General features: G+C 33.3%; 2 protein-coding genes across 6 annotated transcripts; both read left to right on the plus strand.

Annotated features, from left to right (window-relative positions):
• The first annotated feature begins 792 nt into the window (after positions 1–792).
• On the plus strand, positions 793–7,289 carry LOC7466089 (chlorophyll synthase, chloroplastic). 5 transcript variants are annotated; one of them, XM_052448046.1, is made up of 15 exons: positions 794–981; positions 1,090–1,134; positions 1,252–1,346; positions 1,882–1,969; positions 2,151–2,236; positions 2,334–2,420; positions 2,519–2,584; positions 2,666–2,749; positions 2,846–2,907; positions 4,757–4,832; positions 4,916–4,978; positions 5,099–5,180; positions 5,639–5,715; positions 6,367–6,414; positions 6,665–6,679. In XM_052448046.1, the coding sequence occupies exons 1-15, from the start codon at positions 876–878 to the stop codon at positions 6,665–6,667; spliced, it is 1,068 nt and encodes a 355-aa protein (XP_052304006.1). In that variant the 5' UTR covers positions 794–875; the 3' UTR covers positions 6,668–6,679. The 5 variants fall into 5 exon arrangements, with proteins under 5 accessions (XP_052304007.1, XP_024443246.1, XP_052304006.1 ...); XM_002322954.4 differs by lacking the exon at positions 6,665–6,679 and adding an exon at positions 6,821–7,289 and having other exon boundaries at positions 795–981; XM_052448047.1 differs by lacking the exons at positions 6,367–6,414; positions 6,665–6,679 and adding an exon at positions 6,275–6,342 and having other exon boundaries at positions 793–981.
• Positions 7,290–14,011: 6,722 nt separating this feature from the next.
• Positions 14,012–17,181, plus strand: LOC7460363 (mitochondrial succinate-fumarate transporter 1). Its single transcript, XM_002322955.4, has 2 exons — positions 14,012–14,541; positions 16,078–17,181. Exons 1-2 carry the CDS (start codon positions 14,146–14,148, stop codon positions 16,612–16,614), a joined length of 933 nt encoding a protein of 310 aa, XP_002322991.4. The 5' UTR covers positions 14,012–14,145; the 3' UTR covers positions 16,615–17,181.
• Positions 17,182–17,679: the final 498 nt, after the last annotated feature.

Below are 17,679 nucleotides of genomic sequence, written 5' to 3' on the forward strand. Positions count from 1 at the left end.
ATAAAAAAATTTATCATGCAGGTAGAATTTACAATATGATTAATCAATCATCAAATATTTAAAAAATTAATGTTTTAATTATCAAATAAAAATATAAATTAATGTATTTTGATTTTCATAATAGTTTGAAGGATATAAATTTATTGGGTTTGGAGGTTGCTCCACACATTGCTACCACATAATATTATATTAAAAAATAAAATTACAATTCTATAAAATTAAAAAAATAATTTAAAAACACCAGGTGAGACAATAAACCCCTTGTCTATATGTACAATCAGCACCAATTAAATTAGATTGGATTTTATATATATAATTAAATTGAAATAGTATTTGGTGTTTTTTTGAAATATTTTTATTTAAAAATGTATTAAAATAATATTTTTTTTAAAAAATTATTTTTTATACCAACACATTAAAAATTTAAAACATAAAAAATAACAGAAAAATAATTTAAAGTAAATAATGTTTTTTTTTAAAATAAGGCATAGAAAAAACAAACATAAAAAAATCATTGTTTTTTAGGATGACATTGTGTGATTGTTTTTTAAAAATCACTTTTTTTTAAAAAAGGTGCTGTGTCGTTTCGGCTACTCCTCGTCCCTCCTACAAAAACGTCAAAAACAGACAATCACACAATGTCCGAGGTTCTTTGGTACAAACGAGATCGGTCAAACACCACAGTTAACGATTAAAGGAAAAGCCACGTCACAGACAGGCCTCACTTTAAATATAATTAACAACACTGTAACCAACTCTCTCGTAGTCTCCCTTAAACTAGTATTTCTACTGCAGGTGGTGTCCTCAGTAAACACAAATCACACCCACTCCACTTCTCCAAAGCTAGCCAACCTGCTTTTTTCATCTGTAGAAAAATGGCGTCCGTACTCAACTCAGCTCTGTCCTTGAATTTATCAAACTTTAAAAGGAAACGAGTTCGAACTCAGTATCTTGTCTCTCCGCTTTCTCTTTCTCTCTCAAGTGAGTCGGCTTAACTCCTTCGTCACTCAGCTAAATATTTCTAAAACCAAACGACTATTCAACTTCAACCTGGCCTTTCTTTCTTTCTGTTATTATGGTGTTTTGCAGGGCGGAGAGTTACGATAGGAGCCGCAGAGACCGATGCAAATGAAGGTTTTTTCTTCTTTTTTTGACATTTTATGGTTTAATCTAAGCGCGTGGATTTTTGTGTTTCTTTTTTAAAAGATGAATCTTAAAAAATGGTGTTAAGTTTGCGTGTAAAAATTGCAGCAAAACCTCAGGCACCAGATAAGGCGCCGGATAGTGGTGGTGGTGGTTCTAGCTTTAACCAGCTTCTTGGCATTAAAGGAGCTGCTAAAGAAACTGTCAGAACTCAATGCCCTTATTTATTTATATTCACCAAGCTTCAAATCAACTTATGATATTCATTTTTTTAAATAGTGCTTAATTTACTACTCTAATCTTTTGTGTATATAATCTGATTTGATATTCAGACAGATTGTTTGATATATCTCAGATGGTAATAAACGGATGAGATTGATTGACTGATATTTCTAGTGTTAATATTTCTACTAATTTTAGTTACAATCTCCTGAAAGTTGACCCTAAAGAGTCAAAATTGAGACTTGGCAAGTACAGAAGGTTTATAAGTTTGAATAAATATGCCCTTGAAGAATTCATAGTGATGAAAAGACATCCTAGTAAATTGTTGCAATAAGGAAGGTCATAAGTTCGTCTCGGAAGATTTTGTGGTCCTTGCCTAGATTTTGGGATTTTTGCTGGCTTCCGATGGTAAATTGTTTTTGTGATTTTGAATGTTGTCGTGCGAGGGAAGAGTGAAGAGAAGGATTACAGGGTTGTGCAAATGGTAGAGTTGATTGTGTAAATTTTGTGCTGCAGAATAAATGGAAGATTCGTCTTCAGCTTACAAAACCTGTTACTTGGCCTCCGTTGGTTTTGGGAGTAGTTTGTGGAGCTGCTGCTTCAGGTACTCTCTTTAAGTGTGACATATCTTGGTCCTCCATTGGTATGTGGATGACCAGATTGTAGACGCTACAAGTAGACTATCCCCTTAATTTTAATGCCTTTTTAAAGCTTTCCCTTTTCCATGTGAGATAATCCCGAATTATGCATGAACTCACTTCTGATGCGTTTTGCTTAAATGGCAGGAAACTTTGATTGGACTTTGGAGGATGTTGCCAAATCAATTGTTTGCATGCTTATGTCTGGACCATTTCTTACTGGCTATACGCAGGTACCCTTTCACGCATGTGGAGTAGGTCCTCTGGGGTTTAACTATATAGATATATGAATTCAAATCTCAAAGGTTTTCTCACATTTCACTCCCACAGACGATTAATGATTACTATGACCGAGAGATTGATGCAATTAATGAACCTTATCGTCCAATTCCATCAGGGGTAATTTCCGAGAATGAGGTGTGTAATATAACTAACTATCTTTGTTTATTTTAATTATTATGTAAAAAGGAATAGTGGATAACACTTCTAAAGTATTGTCATGCAACTCTCTGTAGGTTATCACCCAAATCTGGATTCTGCTTCTAGGAGGCCTTGGCTTGGCTGGTTTACTGGATGTGTGGGTAAGCAATTCAAATGTTGAATCAGCCTGTGTTTGCTGTGCATGACATTATTCTGGTTCTTGAATCCTTATTCTTTAATAGGCAGGGCATGACTTCCCTATAGTTTTTTACCTTGCTTTGGGTGGATCATTGGTTTCGTACATATACTCCGCTCCTCCTTTGAAGGTAGAGTTTTCATTTCACTCTTTCATCAAGTCAAACAATAGAACATTGTTAGTGCTGTTGCAATTAACTCTAACTTGGTTCATAATATTGTTGTAGCTAAAACAAAATGGATGGATCGGAAACTTTGCTCTGGGAGCAAGCTATATCAGTTTGCCATGGTGAGTAACCCTCCCTGTGTCGTTCTTCATAAAATGGATGCTGACATTTATATACTATTTAGTGATTGTTGACCCACCTTTCAATTAATCATCTAGCATTCAACCCTAGATGATACGAAAGCTAACTTTATTACTTCATTCGTAGCCATTAACTATTTACAAATCCATTCCAAAACACTTTATTTCATAAATCAGTTTATAAAACATGCTTGCAAAAATTCTATACCGTTCAGTCACAAACATTACATATAAGCAAATCAATTTGAACATAGCAAGTGTTTGATCTTCTTTTAAAGAATAATACATCTAGAAGAGGGAAAATGCACAATTAAGAAAAATATATATATTTTTTTAAATAATAGAATGTGTAAAGATTTACTTACCTCCCTTAAACAATCAAAGTCCAAAATCTTAGATCAAACAACCTATTCACAAGCATATAATCCATTAAAGTTCCTTAAACAATTGCTTACCATAGTTTGTCAATTGCACACTGCCTAATAAATTAACCATAACTCTTTCTAGAAAATTCAAAATTTCACTCTGCTTTTTGGGTTATAACTAGTCTCAATTACTTTTCCATGCATATACGAATTCACCTAGTAATTCCTTTTATAAAATTTATAATATGCCCTAAAATCATTCATGGGCGCTGCTGCCAGATAGCCTGCGTATTTTTTACTATTTTCACCATAACTATCTCTACAAAAATCAGATTAATGCACCGTTTGTTTTTTTAGAAACTATACAGAATATGCTTTTTCTACATGTAAAATTTGGGTCAAAAACTACATCTATTCAATACAGTTTTTGGGTCGAACAGAAGCCTTTGTTAAACACTTAAACTGATAACTTCTCATATTTATATATAATTGTTAACCTAATACTTTCAAACCATTAAACACTCTTAATCCATCTTACAATGTTATAGAATCTATCATGTCAATCAATCAATTAAATCATGAAACCATAAAATTTAACAAAACCTAAATCAAAATTAACTTCAAAGCTAAACCCATTCCACATCCTTACTAACAAATATATTTTCTCTAAATCAATTCTTTATCATCTTTAAATCTTTTATAATCCATCAATCCAACTTAACAATATATACATCAAATCTTTATCAATCTCAACAAATTCAAAAACATATCAACAATAAAAATAATGTATATCAAATTATGATCTTACCTTAAAACCCAATTTCTTCATCACACATGATCCATTTATTCCCTCTCTTCTTTTCCTTCTTCATCTCTTTCGTTTCGTCTCTCTCATCTTTTCTGGTTCCTTTATGTTTCTTTTTTTTTTTGGACTCTATACATTTATTTAATTTTGTGAAATGTCCCATTTGCCTCTCAATCAGAAATGACCACAATTATTCATATAAAGGCAACATTGTCTTTTCAACCCAACATGTTCATGATATTACAGAAACTACAAGAAAAAGGTTCAGACTACTATACACTGGTTCAAATTGTCCACATGATGCACATGAAGAGGCCAAGAGCCTAGGACACATTTTGTGGCTTATGAGCTATTGACCTAAAGATTCTTTTGTGCTAATACAAATTGAATCAATGGAAAATGATTTAGAACCAACCCTTTATTCTTGTGATCATTCAAATCTTTATTCATCATAAAGCACCTAGAAAGTGATAAATTGGGTGGTAAATGTGTTTAAGAGAACCTGTGTGCTTATGGTTTTGCTGCACTCATGTATCTCACTAGTTGTCAGTTGAAACTAAATGTCCCCTGGGTGTATTTCCCAATGTTATTGAAAGTAAAGACTGTGTTATGAACCATGACAGTAAGAAAGCTTTGACTTCAATTAGTCTCTTGTTGATAGGTGGGCTGGTCAAGCTTTGTTTGGGACCCTCACACCTGACATAATTGTCCTAACACTCTTGTACAGCATAGCTGGGGTACAGTTGACTGAAGTGACTTAATATCTGATTAATATGTCCTGTCTGACTATTGCTAATTCACAGTTGTTCAATATCTTCAGCTAGGTGTTGCTATTGTAAACGATTTTAAAAGTATTGAAGGAGATAGGCTACTTGGACTTCAGGTTAATGCACTCTCTTACATATGCTTGTAATGCATAGCTCTTGCTTTCCATAAATAGAATTGTCTCTTACCATTGTCTGTCTTTGTTTCAACCTTTCATGTTGCCATGCAATTTGAGCAGTCACTACCAGTAGCTTTTGGTGCTGAAACTGCTAAATGGATTTGTGTTGGTGCTATCGACATAACTCAGATATCCGTGGCTGGTATGTTGCTTTTTACACTTTCAGTTACCTTATATCGCCTGTATTGCTGGTGTTCTTCTAGACTACAAAAAATATTTTTTTGATAATTAATGGAACTGGTTTTGCTTCAAGTTTGGGAGATGATCCTCTATGGATTAAACATAATAAAAGCCATGGGGTCTCTACTAGATGGCATCTTCTTTCCCTTTGAAGTTAAAAATGATAATTGAATGGTTGTTTTTGTACAAAATAAAGCTGTAGGAATCACGAACCATAAAGCTGTAGGAATCGCGAACCATTAAGGGACGAGGGATTTTGGTGAAACAAAATGTATGATCCCCCCCCCCCCCCCCTCCAATTTAACCATGTATGTGCTGTGTGGTTTTGGTGGAAACAGGGTTGTTTTTTATGCATTTGAAATATATCTTGGTGAAAGTGGTGAAGGTATATCTCATTTCAGGCTGTATTGATTATTGCAGGTTATCTGCTAGGAGCTGGTAAACCGTATTATGCCTTAGCCCTGCTCGGTTTGATAATTCCACAAGTTTTTTTTCAGGTGAAGCATGATTCCTAAAGTATAATGAGCTTACAGTTCACAGACATTTTTTGGGGTTACATATTTCTTTCTTAGGTTAGACCAAGGGTGTGGTTTTGATGTCACTTGCAAATGGCATCCAATTGACATGCATTTAGTTTCGCTCTTGCTGGTTGAATTCCTTGCTTCTTTACTTGGACCAAGGGTGTGGTTTCTTAGCTTCATTTCACTTTATTTTATATAAGTTGTCCTGTATCCATCTCTTTTGAAGTGGGCTGTTATCTGTTCATGACCGGTCACTGCCCCAGCCTGCTTCCATCACTGCTGATTAGTTCAGAGTATATTCTCCTTCAGGGCCTTCAATCTTAGCTGTCTTCAGGATTGGAGGGACATGGTTTGACCTTCAACTAAGCACATAGGCGAGAGGTTGTGAAGCCCTATAAGAAGTACCTATGCTTGAAAGCTTTTCTTTTTTGCTTGCATTTTATTTAGGTGACAGTAGAATCCTCCTGAACATATTCAACATTAAATTTCAATGATTTATTAATGTCCCTTTTTTTTTCCTTCTTTGAAATGGTAGTTGGCATTTCTCAAAAAGAAATAAGAAATGATAGTTTGTTGAGAGAATGAACACTATGCTGATCTTTTCTTGCAAAAATTTGTGCGCTGCAGTTTCAGTACTTCCTGAAGGACCCGGTGAAGTATGATGTTAGATATCAGGTACCATGAATTTCTTACCTTTGTAACTTCTGTTATCCTGTGGTGTGAAGTGGAAATTAACTGCTGGAACCAATTTATCTATATGTTATAGCACAGCATGACTAAGAAAAGATAGACAAATGTTGCTTGCAATTCAATACTAAGATATCATGTCAGGCCTTGAATGGTCCAGTAGTCGTATAAAAATCACAACTACCAGGAAAATCTGTAAGCCAGAATTAACAAAAATAGCATGTGGTAAATTCTTCAGTAATGTTCTAGAGCTTGTCTTTTTGAACAAATATTCAGCCCACATCGCATCAATCAAGTCCACATGTAGTTTAGCTTCTGGTGCTCGAGGAGTTCACATGCAAGAATAAATCTTGCTTTAGCCAATTATCTCACAAGCACTGGCATTGTATTTCAGGCAAGCGCGCAACCTTTTCTCGTGCTTGGTTTGCTGGTGACTGCTTTGGCAACTAACCATTGATTCCCTTCATGACAAAATCGCTGTCAGCAAGGTGAGCTAGCAAATGCGCCTCATACGTGCTCCTGCTTGATGTTATCAATCCAGCAATAATAGATTGCCTTGAAGCGAGAAAGAGTTGGCAAGATTGTCTTTCGATGTCAGGATGTCGCAGAACCAGAATAGGACACCATCAAACTCAGAAACTATAGTCAAGATTTCTGGATCAATAAGTTGCTTGTGAACCAAGGCTCAACCCAAAAAAACAGTTCTTTTCATGGAATCGATAAGCGAATTGTGTAGCACAAGTCTGAGACATAGATTTCAATTTATGTTTCGTAACTTTATGAATGTTGTGAATTGTGCAGTACAAGACTAAGACTTAATTTCTAATTTTCTATATTTATATATAAATCGATTTTGTTAACTAGTTTTGTGGGTTGTTAATTTCAATTCCGGAGTTTTAACTCAATCGATGGAGAAAATAATCTTGGAACATCTCGGTCAGAATTAACTCGAGATTCTAAGCATTGGAACATCTCGGTTAGAATTAACTCGCGAGAAAGTTTGTTCCAAAGATATACCAAATTAAATTGACAATTTTTGCACTTTTTCCCAGAGATATTGCATTGGATGTAGCAGCTGATCTTTATATAGCTGCTAAAATTTAAGCTCATGGTGAACGACTGCAAACCCTATCTTTAGGCACTTGTCGAAATAAAAAAAAATTTCTGAATTAAATGGTTAATTCAAATAGTTAATAATTGGTCATCTTTTACTAGTATCCTTGAGGTTTCATTAAATCTATTTGAACTTGTATCTTACGGATTTATTTGGTCTTATGATTTAAGTTGCATTTTACCTATTATAATTTATACCTATCTGATTAAGAATATGAAATATGATTTAAGGATGGGCGCTATTAAAAAATAACATCAAACCATAGGGTTTGCTTAAGCTAAAAATGATTGCTTCTCATTACTTTTCCTAGCGCTCCAAAGACAAACCCACCTTGTGCAATGCTCGTTACTATTAATACAGTCATGGCTTGACAAAAATAACCTCACCTTCTTCTCTCTCTGGTTTTTTTATTAACATGGGTATTCGGGCCAGCTTGCATGCACCTCGACTAATCTCACGGGTCCTGAAGTTAAAGAACATGTAAGCTTCCGATGGCCATCATATTAGCAACCACGGGGCTTGAACCTAAAACCATAAGGGGAACAAACCTCTTGATCCAAAACTCTTACCACTAAACCATTTACTAGATGGTTAATAACCCCACCTTCTTGTATCAACAAGTCATGGTTGCAAACCCATCCCATGCTTGTTCTCAAACATATTTCCATGCTTATGCAAACTTAATGTTTTGGTTCAGTATTGTTTTTCTATATATGCATATACATATTGTTTTTCATTCTTTGTTTGTGTTTTTAGATTATTATCAAAATTTAGTCCATGGTCCACAAGGACCTTGAAATTGTTTTGCTATATTTTTTATGTATTAATAATCATATACTTATATAATTTAACATTATAAAGTACATTTCTTTTTATTATTTTATTATCAACAATAATTTTAATCAAATATTTTTTAACTGTTTTTTATTCAACTGTAATTTCAACTGCAATTTTAGTAAAACACGTATTTTAACTCAATTAGCAGTAATTAAAAATTCTTTTTTACATAATGTTAAACAGACACTAAATCCATTGCGTAATAAGCCGGACAGTTCGAAGGCAGGATAGACAAATACAAGTATTATGCCAAGGAAAATTTTAACAGCGATAAAGGAAGATGCAGAAGAACGCAGTTATACAAACTTCAGAAGCAAGACAAAAGGGTCACACCAGCAGCTTAAAAACCAGCAAACCTATCTCAGTATCTCTTACAGGGGAGACAAACAACGGAAAAAATCCACGTCCGAGGCCCATGAAAAACTGCATGGGCATGGTGCGGTCACCATCTCAATACTAGGAGTGATCATTTATTTTTTAATTTAGTTTTTATCAAAACAAATAATTAAATTAAAATTTTTTAAAAAAGTACTGAAACCAGTTCAAAACGACCGGTTTCAGTTCAGATATTTTAGAACAAACCGGTTCAAACCAGTTTGGCTCGGTTTTTTTGGTTTTTTCAGTTTTGGCTAGGTTTTTTCCCGGTTTGGCTCAGTTTTTTTCGGTTTGGATTCGGTTCGGTTTTTTTGATGTCAAGTTTATAAAACTGAAACTGAAATGAACCGGTTGATTTTAAAAAAAATTTAATTAATTTAATCGATTTTTTCTATAATTTTTTCTGTTTAATCAGTTTTTCAGTTTTTTCCTCACCCCCTAGTGATAGTCACTTGTCCTCTAGATTCTTTCAACACTTCTGTCTTTCCTAAACAGGAAATTTTTGTTTTTAAAAAATGTTACCTCCTACACTATTAATAGTGTAGCTCAACTGGTCAGATTCTAAATTTATTTTCTAAAGATCACCAGTTTAAGTTCCACAAATCTCAGGGCCACTGGAGGCTTACATGATCGTTAACTTCAGGGTCCGTGAGATTAGTCGAGGTATACGAAAGCTAGCCCGGACATCCATATTAATAAAAAAATAATAATAAGTAACGTATCTTCCATGTTTTTTTCACATAAAAATTAATAACTAATAATTATTTGTTCATTTGAGATAAATAAATCATTAGCTTGCTTGCCTTGAGATGGGAATGCATGCCACTTTCAAACAATTTCCATTGCCAGTGTATAAAATATGAATTTCAATAGGTAGGAAATAATAATCATCTACCAGGATGACACAATGGGCTAGATAAGTTGAAATAAAAATTCTTTTGAATTATCACGTTGTAAAATATTATAGCTGTGGCGGGCTTGGTTTGCACCTCAACGATGGGCCTATGATTTGTATCCTTATCAGTGGACGCATTGTAAAAATCACGAGTCATGACTCATAAGAAACAGCAGCCCAAAAACCTATGGGTCGTGATACTTGCCTGGGAGGTCAGGGTCCAGCTATGAGTGCGAAGTGCACTTTTTTCGGCGTGATCAATTGCTTCACTCAACCTGACGAGGATAACTCGACTTCCAAGAAGCCATGTTTGCCTTAAGGCCCGCAACACACTAGTCTCCAGATTGGATCCGTGCTGTTCATATATCCTAACAAAAAAACACAATTATTTTTTTAAAATAATATTTTTTTATTTTAAAAAAATTATTTTTAATATTAACACATTAAAATAATCTGAAAACACATAAAAATAATTAATTTAAAATAAAAAAAATATTTAATTTTTTTAAAAATAATTTATTAAATATAAAAACAAACAGACCTTTAATAAAAAAACTGGAAAACACATCCTCCGACTCTAAATTATAAATATAAAACTTGGCTCGGATCAACGGGTTATAATGAGTCTTATCCGGGTTTTAAATGGTCAAACTTATCTCTAATATATTTTTTTAGTTTTTTTAAATGGATGTCAGCTCATGTGACCACAAACCCCACACCTTAACCAGCAGGTTAATTCTTATACTGGCTTTAATTACTATATATTACACGACTTCATTCACTAAAGATTGATAACACTTATATGCACTCTTTTCATCGGTGAGCCCCACGAAACAATATTAAAACATGCCATGTTCAATGGATGACTCACATAACATCATCTTTTTTTTTTTTTACTTCATAGTAAATCATCACCCATCATAGAATATTATTCCAAATGATTGACTCTAGAATATATAACACATAGTTTTTATCTCCTTGACCCTCGTCTCCATGCAAATCAAAGTGGTCCATGGCCATATAAAATGTCAATGAACCATTATAGAAAGGTTTTTAATTTCTTTGTTCGTTCTTCTATCTCTTTCAATGCTCTTTTTTTTCTAAACTTTAAAACTAAACACGGAACAATTTTTAAAAAATTATTATTATTTTTTCGGTCCAGTTTGTGTATATTTTGATTAATTTCACGGATTCTAAAATTAACAATTATATAAGTTTCTAGTGACTATTATATTAGTAACCACAAGATTTGAACCCGATATCACAGGAAAAATAAACTTATTAGTCCTAAACTCGACTAATCTTTAAAGAATTATTTCTTTTACAAATGGTGACTTAAAACCCAAAAGGTCGCATATTCTTCCCACAAAAAACTTGTTTTATAGTTTATTTTCAAATCCAATGATATGTTATTAACATGTAAATCTAATTATTAGTTTTAGAAAGGGCTTAATCCTCTAAATAAACTTCATCAAGTTTAATCAAAATTATCATATTTTTTTATTACATTGATATATTATTATTATTAATAATAAATAAAAATTGATAGTTAATGGTTTTCATTTTATTTTATGGTATTTGAACGTTTTGAAATGTAATTGTATTCATTTCAATTCCAATAAAAGAACATTCTAGTGGTTTAATTTAGATTTTTGAGTAAAAATTAAACATAGCTCTGAGAAATTCCACATTAAAATAACTTTAAATAATTTTAATTTACCAAAAAATGAAAAAATAATTATTTGTAGAAAATCTATGAGAAAAGTAAATAAATAAAGAAAAACAAAAAAATAGACAAGGCCTGAGAACCTGGCCCTTTACTAATTAAAAGAAACCAAGCAGGGCGATGCACCATCTGCCGTCCTTGCCCCTCGAAACATTATTCCCCTTTCTTTTCACAGAAAAGCCTTGGAAAAATCATCTTAACAAAGTGCATATATCATTTTCAATCTTGAAATACAATTTAATTAGTTTAAAAACTAAAAAAAAAAAAAATCAAAATCCAAACGTTAATTATATTTCCAAGGCACGTTGCATTACAAGTGGAATAAAAAAAATAATACCACAAACCACTTTACTTTGTAGCAAGATTGTTAAAAAATCGTGATTCAACTCATAAAATTATATAATTTCACAAATTTATATATATTTAATATATAAAGACGTTTTAAAAACTCAAAAACTAATAAATTTAGAATAAAGTCGAGTGAAATTAATAAAATAAAATCACAAAATATCACGATTTTAAGTCATCCATCACGATTTGACTAGCTACTCTAGCCATGAGCTTGTAGGGCCAGCTATATTGAAAAGCTTTGACATAAAAAAACAAAAAAGCACATCTGCAGCAGTAGAGCTGTTTGTTTTTTTTTTAAAAAAATATTTTAAGAATTTAAATACAAAATATTTTTTTAAAAATAATTACTATTAGAGTGTGTTTGGTATTGCGATAATTATTGTGGTTATGGTTTAAAAAAAATTGTTTTATAAAAAGTACTTTTAGTTGAGATTGGTTTGAAAAAATAGGTGTTTGGTTAAAACTGTGGTTGAAATTGAGGTTGAAGAAAAAATAGTTTAATGTGTTTGGTTAAGAATACTTTTGAAATTGAAGTTATAAAATAATTTTTTTAAAAATATATTAATATTGATGGTTTTAAATTTAAATATTGTAAAATTAACTACTCTTATTATATCATGAAAAAAATAATACTTTATATAAAGTATTTTTTATTATTCCATTAAACTATTTATAATTCCATTACGTCCAAAATTCATCCGATAAGAACTACAGTTTTCATAACTTTTTGAGCATGTAATAAAATTATATAAAATATTATCAGATATAAAATTGATATTACTGTGCGCGTGAATTTAATTCACTATATACTAGTTTTTCAAGAAAAAAATATTATTCACATCGCGAATGAATTTAATTCTCTAAACTAGTTTTTTTAAAAAAAAATTTAATACAATTAACACACTTAATATAATAATAATAAAAAAAAAACCCTGCGAACAGTGCAAGTGAATTGCACTGTTCACGTGAACAGTGCAATTCACTCGTGAACAGTGCAGTGAATTGCACTGTCCGCAGGTTTTTAATCCGCTACAATGCATGCAAAGCAGGTTTTCGTAGCTTTTTCTTTCCAGCGTTTTAAACACAAAAACACGTGGACCCCATGCACAGTAAAGTGATTTTTATTATTACCAAATAATTACAAACTGTATTTTAAATAAAACATAGCCGCAGCCGCGTAGAGAAACACCCTCTAAAAAAGAGGACTAATATTGGTTACGATGGCGGCCTGAAGTTGGTATTAATACATTTAACATGAAAAAGGATCTTCACCAATAATCCTTACTCAAACAAGATAGTAAAGTAATTTCATAAAAGACAAAAACGCAATAGTTAAACGAAGAAAAATCAAGAAGAGAGAAAAGTTAAAGTAAAGGAATTTTTATCTAATTTCTTAAAAAAGTGCAATTTTCATGAGTGCGGGTTGCGTATAAATAAGTTTAAGAAGAAATTTAAGCAAGTTAAACGTATTTTTTAAATAAAAATATATGTAATTTTTTATTTGCAGGTTTGGTAATGAATTTTTATTCAAAAATTCATGCTCTCGTTTATGCTCTCTGTCTCATTTTTGTTTGTTTTATTGATGGCAAATTCTGTAAAAGAAATATGTTCAATTTATTCACATATTCATTTTATGCTCTTAGAAATGGGGAGGAAAACAAAAAAGAAAAAACAGAATTGCTGAATAAAATGCGAAGGAAAACATTTTGCGAGTTCTTTATGCATACTTCTGGATTATATGAATTATTATGTATAATATATGTATTATGGTACTTTTTTTTTAATAAAAATTTAATTAGAATTATATTATGTTTGGATTAAATACAAAGCTAATTTAAATTATATATAAATTTTTATTTAAATCATGTATTTTAAGGTGATTGAACTATGTATATAAAAAAAATTCTTTATAATTTTACGATTTTGCGATCAGTTTTTACAATTCGAGTTTATTTTGAATCTAAGATAATCCAATTTAATTTGAACATGCTAAAAATTGAGTTTAATTTCATTTAAAAACATGTTTGTATTTACGTTTTAAAAATATTTTAAAAAAATTGAAATGTTTTATGTTTGTTTTACTTTAAATTATTTTTTTGTATTTTTATATTGTTTGATATCTGATGTAAAAATTAAATGTTTTTAATTAAAAAATATTTTAAAAAATAATCCTACTGTATAATTAAAATAAATAAACCACAGCTTAATTACTTTCCATGACAAAAAATAAACCCCTTTAACCCACGTCAAAACTCAGTCAAACACGGACAACAAAAACTACAAAACTCTTCGGGCATGTTTTTCTCATCATCCTTCGAATTTTGAAAGCCCACGCCTTCTTCTCCTTTGGCTGCAAACAAAACCCCCCAAGAAACTCAACAAGCAAAACCCCTCCTCCTCTGGTTCCCGAATCTCAAAGCCATGAGCCAAGAATCATCAAATGACAAGAAACCAACAATCCCTCCATACATGAAAGCTATATCAGGTTCTTTAGGAGGGGCTGTAGAGGCGAGTTGCTTGCAGCCAATTGATGTTATCAAGACAAGATTGCAGCTCGATAGGAGTGGGAATTACAAGGGAATAATCCATTGTGGGTCGACGATTGTGAAAACGGAAGGGGTCCGGGCTTTATGGAAAGGGCTGACACCGTTTGCTACTCACCTGACCTTGAAATATGCGCTTCGTATGGGGTCTAATGCAGTGTTTCAGTCCGCGTTTAAGGATTCGGAAACTGGCAAGTTGAGTAATCAAGGGAGGTTGATGTCCGGGTTTGGTGCTGGAGTTCTTGAGGCCCTTGCTATTGTTACTCCTTTTGAGGTCAGTGAATGTCTGTTTGCGGATTTTTTTTAGTGAGAACTGTGAAATTTGATGTTTAACGAATGTTCCTTGTACTTGAATCTGATTTTTCTTCAGAGATTTTGCTTCTCAGGATGATTTTGTTTCGATGCTTATGTTTCAGCTTTTAGTACTTGGTTTTCCCAGTCTTGTTCTTATTAGTTTAGTGGGAAATGGCAATGGGGTATGGCTTGTGAGATGACGGGTTATTAATAGTCTAGTATTTATGTTGCCGAGTGGGTTCAAGGGGACTTTTGAGTCTTTATATTTGAGTGGGCAACCACATGAGTGTTTTAGCCTTTTCTTTTTGAAGTTCTGCAACAAGGAAATTTTTGAAAGTGGAAGTGTTAAGAGGAATTATATTGGATATTTCATGATGCGGGTAGTAATGGGGGGAAAAGAAAAAAAAATAGACCTTCTCTTGATCTAGTTAAGTGGAGTGTTTTGACATGGGATTTTGCCTTAGTTTATGGTGAAAGTAGATGAATCAAGATTCATTTACACATGCAGGATCATGATATTTGTTGCGGGGGTGCTTCTTTTTTGTTGTGAAAAACTGAGTTGCAGTTTATTTTTTGTTGATTGTAGATTTCACAAAGTGCAACTTATCATGGTACAGTTTTGGAAATCCATTTACCGAGGGCCAACCCCCTAGGTTCTGCTTTGCCCATCCCTTATTTTTTATGCTAGCTTGTTTTACTGATTCCTGAAGAGTTTGGACCTCTTATGTGTGAGGGGAAGCAAACTATGATGCAATTGTAGTATGAGACTTTACTCTCAGGTTTGGTGCCGTGGTTCCTAGATGCCCTATCCCACCTCCCCCGAGCCTCATCTCCTTGTCCTTCTTTAAATTTTTTGTTTCTATCAGTATGTATTTCTCTTAAGTTGGATAATAATGTTAAAATCTAAAGTTGACTGAACAATCCATGGCTCCATGGAATTACATTTGTTTGATATAATGAGGTCACTAAGCTTTTTCCCAAGGTAACTTTTCATCTGATCAACTTGGAACTTGCTAACCAGGAAATTACAAATAATATCACTAACCCAGGTACACACTGTTCCTTGATACAAAAGAAGTAGACAGCCATTAATAGAGTTAAGTTATTAGCTGCTAAAGTGCTACCAATGACATGCCTCGTCTGTGCAGCAACCCAGTCAGAGGAATCTTATATCCTCAGAAGGTATGCTGACTTGAATGGAAATTTGGATTAAAAAAGAAATATAATTTTCATGATTTCGGTGCATATGTGGTATTATGGCTGGCCATTGTGCCAAGATTGATCTCTTAGCTAGAGCAATTGGATTTTTATTCATAAGGATTTCTGTTTTTGTATGGTGCTGCTACATCTGATGAATGATGTATCAGCTATCTATACAAACCTCTTCTGGGAAAAAAAAAGGTGCTTAGCTTTGAATTTAAAATGATTTACATCAAATGTAGCAGCTATCTACACAAACTCTTCAGGGAAAAAAGGTGATTGCCTTTGAATTTAATGTGATTTCTGATTGGTGCAGGTTGTAAAAATTAGACTGCAGCAGCAGAAAGGGCTGAGTCATGAGCTTCTGAAGTACAAGGGTCCCATACATTGTGCTCGTACGATCATCCGTGAAGAAGGCTTTCTTGGGCTCTGGGCAGGGGCTGCCCCAACTGTCATGCGTAATGGGACAAACCAGGCAGCCATGTTTACAGCCAAAAATGCTTTTGATGTACTCTTGTGGAAGAAACACGAAGGTGATGGGAGAGTTCTCCAACCATGGCAGTCTATGATATCTGGATTTCTTGCTGGAACTGCGGGTCCAGTTTGCACTGGTCCGTTTGATGTTGTCAAAACAAGGCTAATGGCTCAAAGCCGAGAAGGGGGTGAATTGAAGTACAAAGGCATGGTACACGCTATCAGAACAATATATGCTGAGGAAGGGCTTCTTGCCTTGTGGAAGGGACTGCTGCCTCGGCTTATGAGAATACCTCCTGGTCAAGCCATTATGTGGGCTGTAGCTGACCAAATTATCGGTCTTTATGAGAGAAGATATCTACACATTGCATCTTCATAGGTATTGTGTACCTTGTTTTGCTTGTTCTGGTTTTGAAATGCATTACAAGCATAAGATCAATAAATTTCTGAACTTTTCCTCTTGAGTTGGTTTGTCTTTTCTGAACGAATGTTGCTTGAAAGAAGTCATCAATAATTTGAAGTGCTTGGGGATAACGAAGAGTCACTGCAAGAAAACTTTTGACAATTTCCAGCATGTAATATGAGGATATGTTTTGAACTTACAAGCTGGTGTTTTAGCCTGATCCTACTGGCACCTATTGATTTCTGGGTATCATCTGTCCTTCCGATTGTAAGGGGAACCGGAAGTTCTCAGTTTTGGGGTTCTGTTAGTTGATGGAAGCAATAGCATTTTTGTTGTTCTGGCTGCGTTAGAAGCCGGATCATTTTGTATCCTTTTTACTTTGTCATGTAGGCGAAACTTTTTCTTTCATGTAGCCTATTGCAGACTTAGTTGCTTTGTAAACTCGAGCAAGTCCATTATTTCAGCTCAAGCGATGAGTTTTTTCGCTGTCTAGTTTACTTGCTAATAAAAAAACGAAAAAGAAAGTAAAAGAAATTTCTGTAATTCTGTTTGTCTAATATCACCATTAGCTCCAAAATGTCAATGCCAGTCATGATCTTTTTGCAAAGCTATCTCCCCGGCTTGGTGGAGTTGTACTCTGATATGCAACTGCGTGAGCTCCATTATGTAAAGGTGGCGTATCTCTCTACATAAATTGATCATTTGTTTTGGCACTTGGAAAAAATTTTGTGGTAATTTCATGCAGTTCAAGCAGAAAGCAGAGGTGATGATGTCTTGAGTTTGAACCCCATGTTTGCACTTTGCAATTGCGGGTTTTGTTGCACTTGGCAAAAACATTATGCTAATTTCATGCAATTCGAGCATAGCACAAGGAAGGAATCAAATTCATTGATCTATCCCAAGTTACCGCGTGACTTAATCAAGAAAGTGTGGAAGACAAGAGACTCGATTTTGTCATCAAGGTAACGCACTAAATTTGTTTTTGGAATAATTTTAAATTGAATTTATGTAATTTTAGATATGTATTTAGAGTATTATTTT

This window comes from Populus trichocarpa, chromosome 16, assembly GCF_000002775.5.
Source record: "Populus trichocarpa isolate Nisqually-1 chromosome 16, P.trichocarpa_v4.1, whole genome shotgun sequence".
Taxonomy (NCBI): Eukaryota; Viridiplantae; Streptophyta; class Magnoliopsida; order Malpighiales; family Salicaceae; genus Populus; species Populus trichocarpa.

What these genes read in the sequence shown, in the direction of transcription:
- LOC7466089 (XM_002322954.4), top strand. Translation starts at nt 876, where the DNA reads ATGGCGTCCGTACTCAACTCAGCTCTGTCCTTGAATTTATCAAACTTT. An exon ending in TTCTTACTGGCTATACGCAG is followed by an intron (nt 2,237 to 2,333) that starts GTACCCTTTCAC and finishes TCACTCCCACAG; the next exon opens with ACGATTAATGATTACTATGA. An exon ending in AGCTATATCAGTTTGCCATG is followed by an intron (nt 2,908 to 4,756) that starts GTGAGTAACCCT and finishes TCTTGTTGATAG; the next exon opens with GTGGGCTGGTCAAGCTTTGT.
- LOC7460363 (XM_002322955.4), top strand. Translation starts at nt 14,146, where the DNA reads ATGAGCCAAGAATCATCAAATGACAAGAAACCAACAATCCCTCCATAC. An exon ending in CTATTGTTACTCCTTTTGAG is followed by an intron (nt 14,542 to 16,077) that starts GTCAGTGAATGT and finishes TGATTGGTGCAG; the next exon opens with GTTGTAAAAATTAGACTGCA.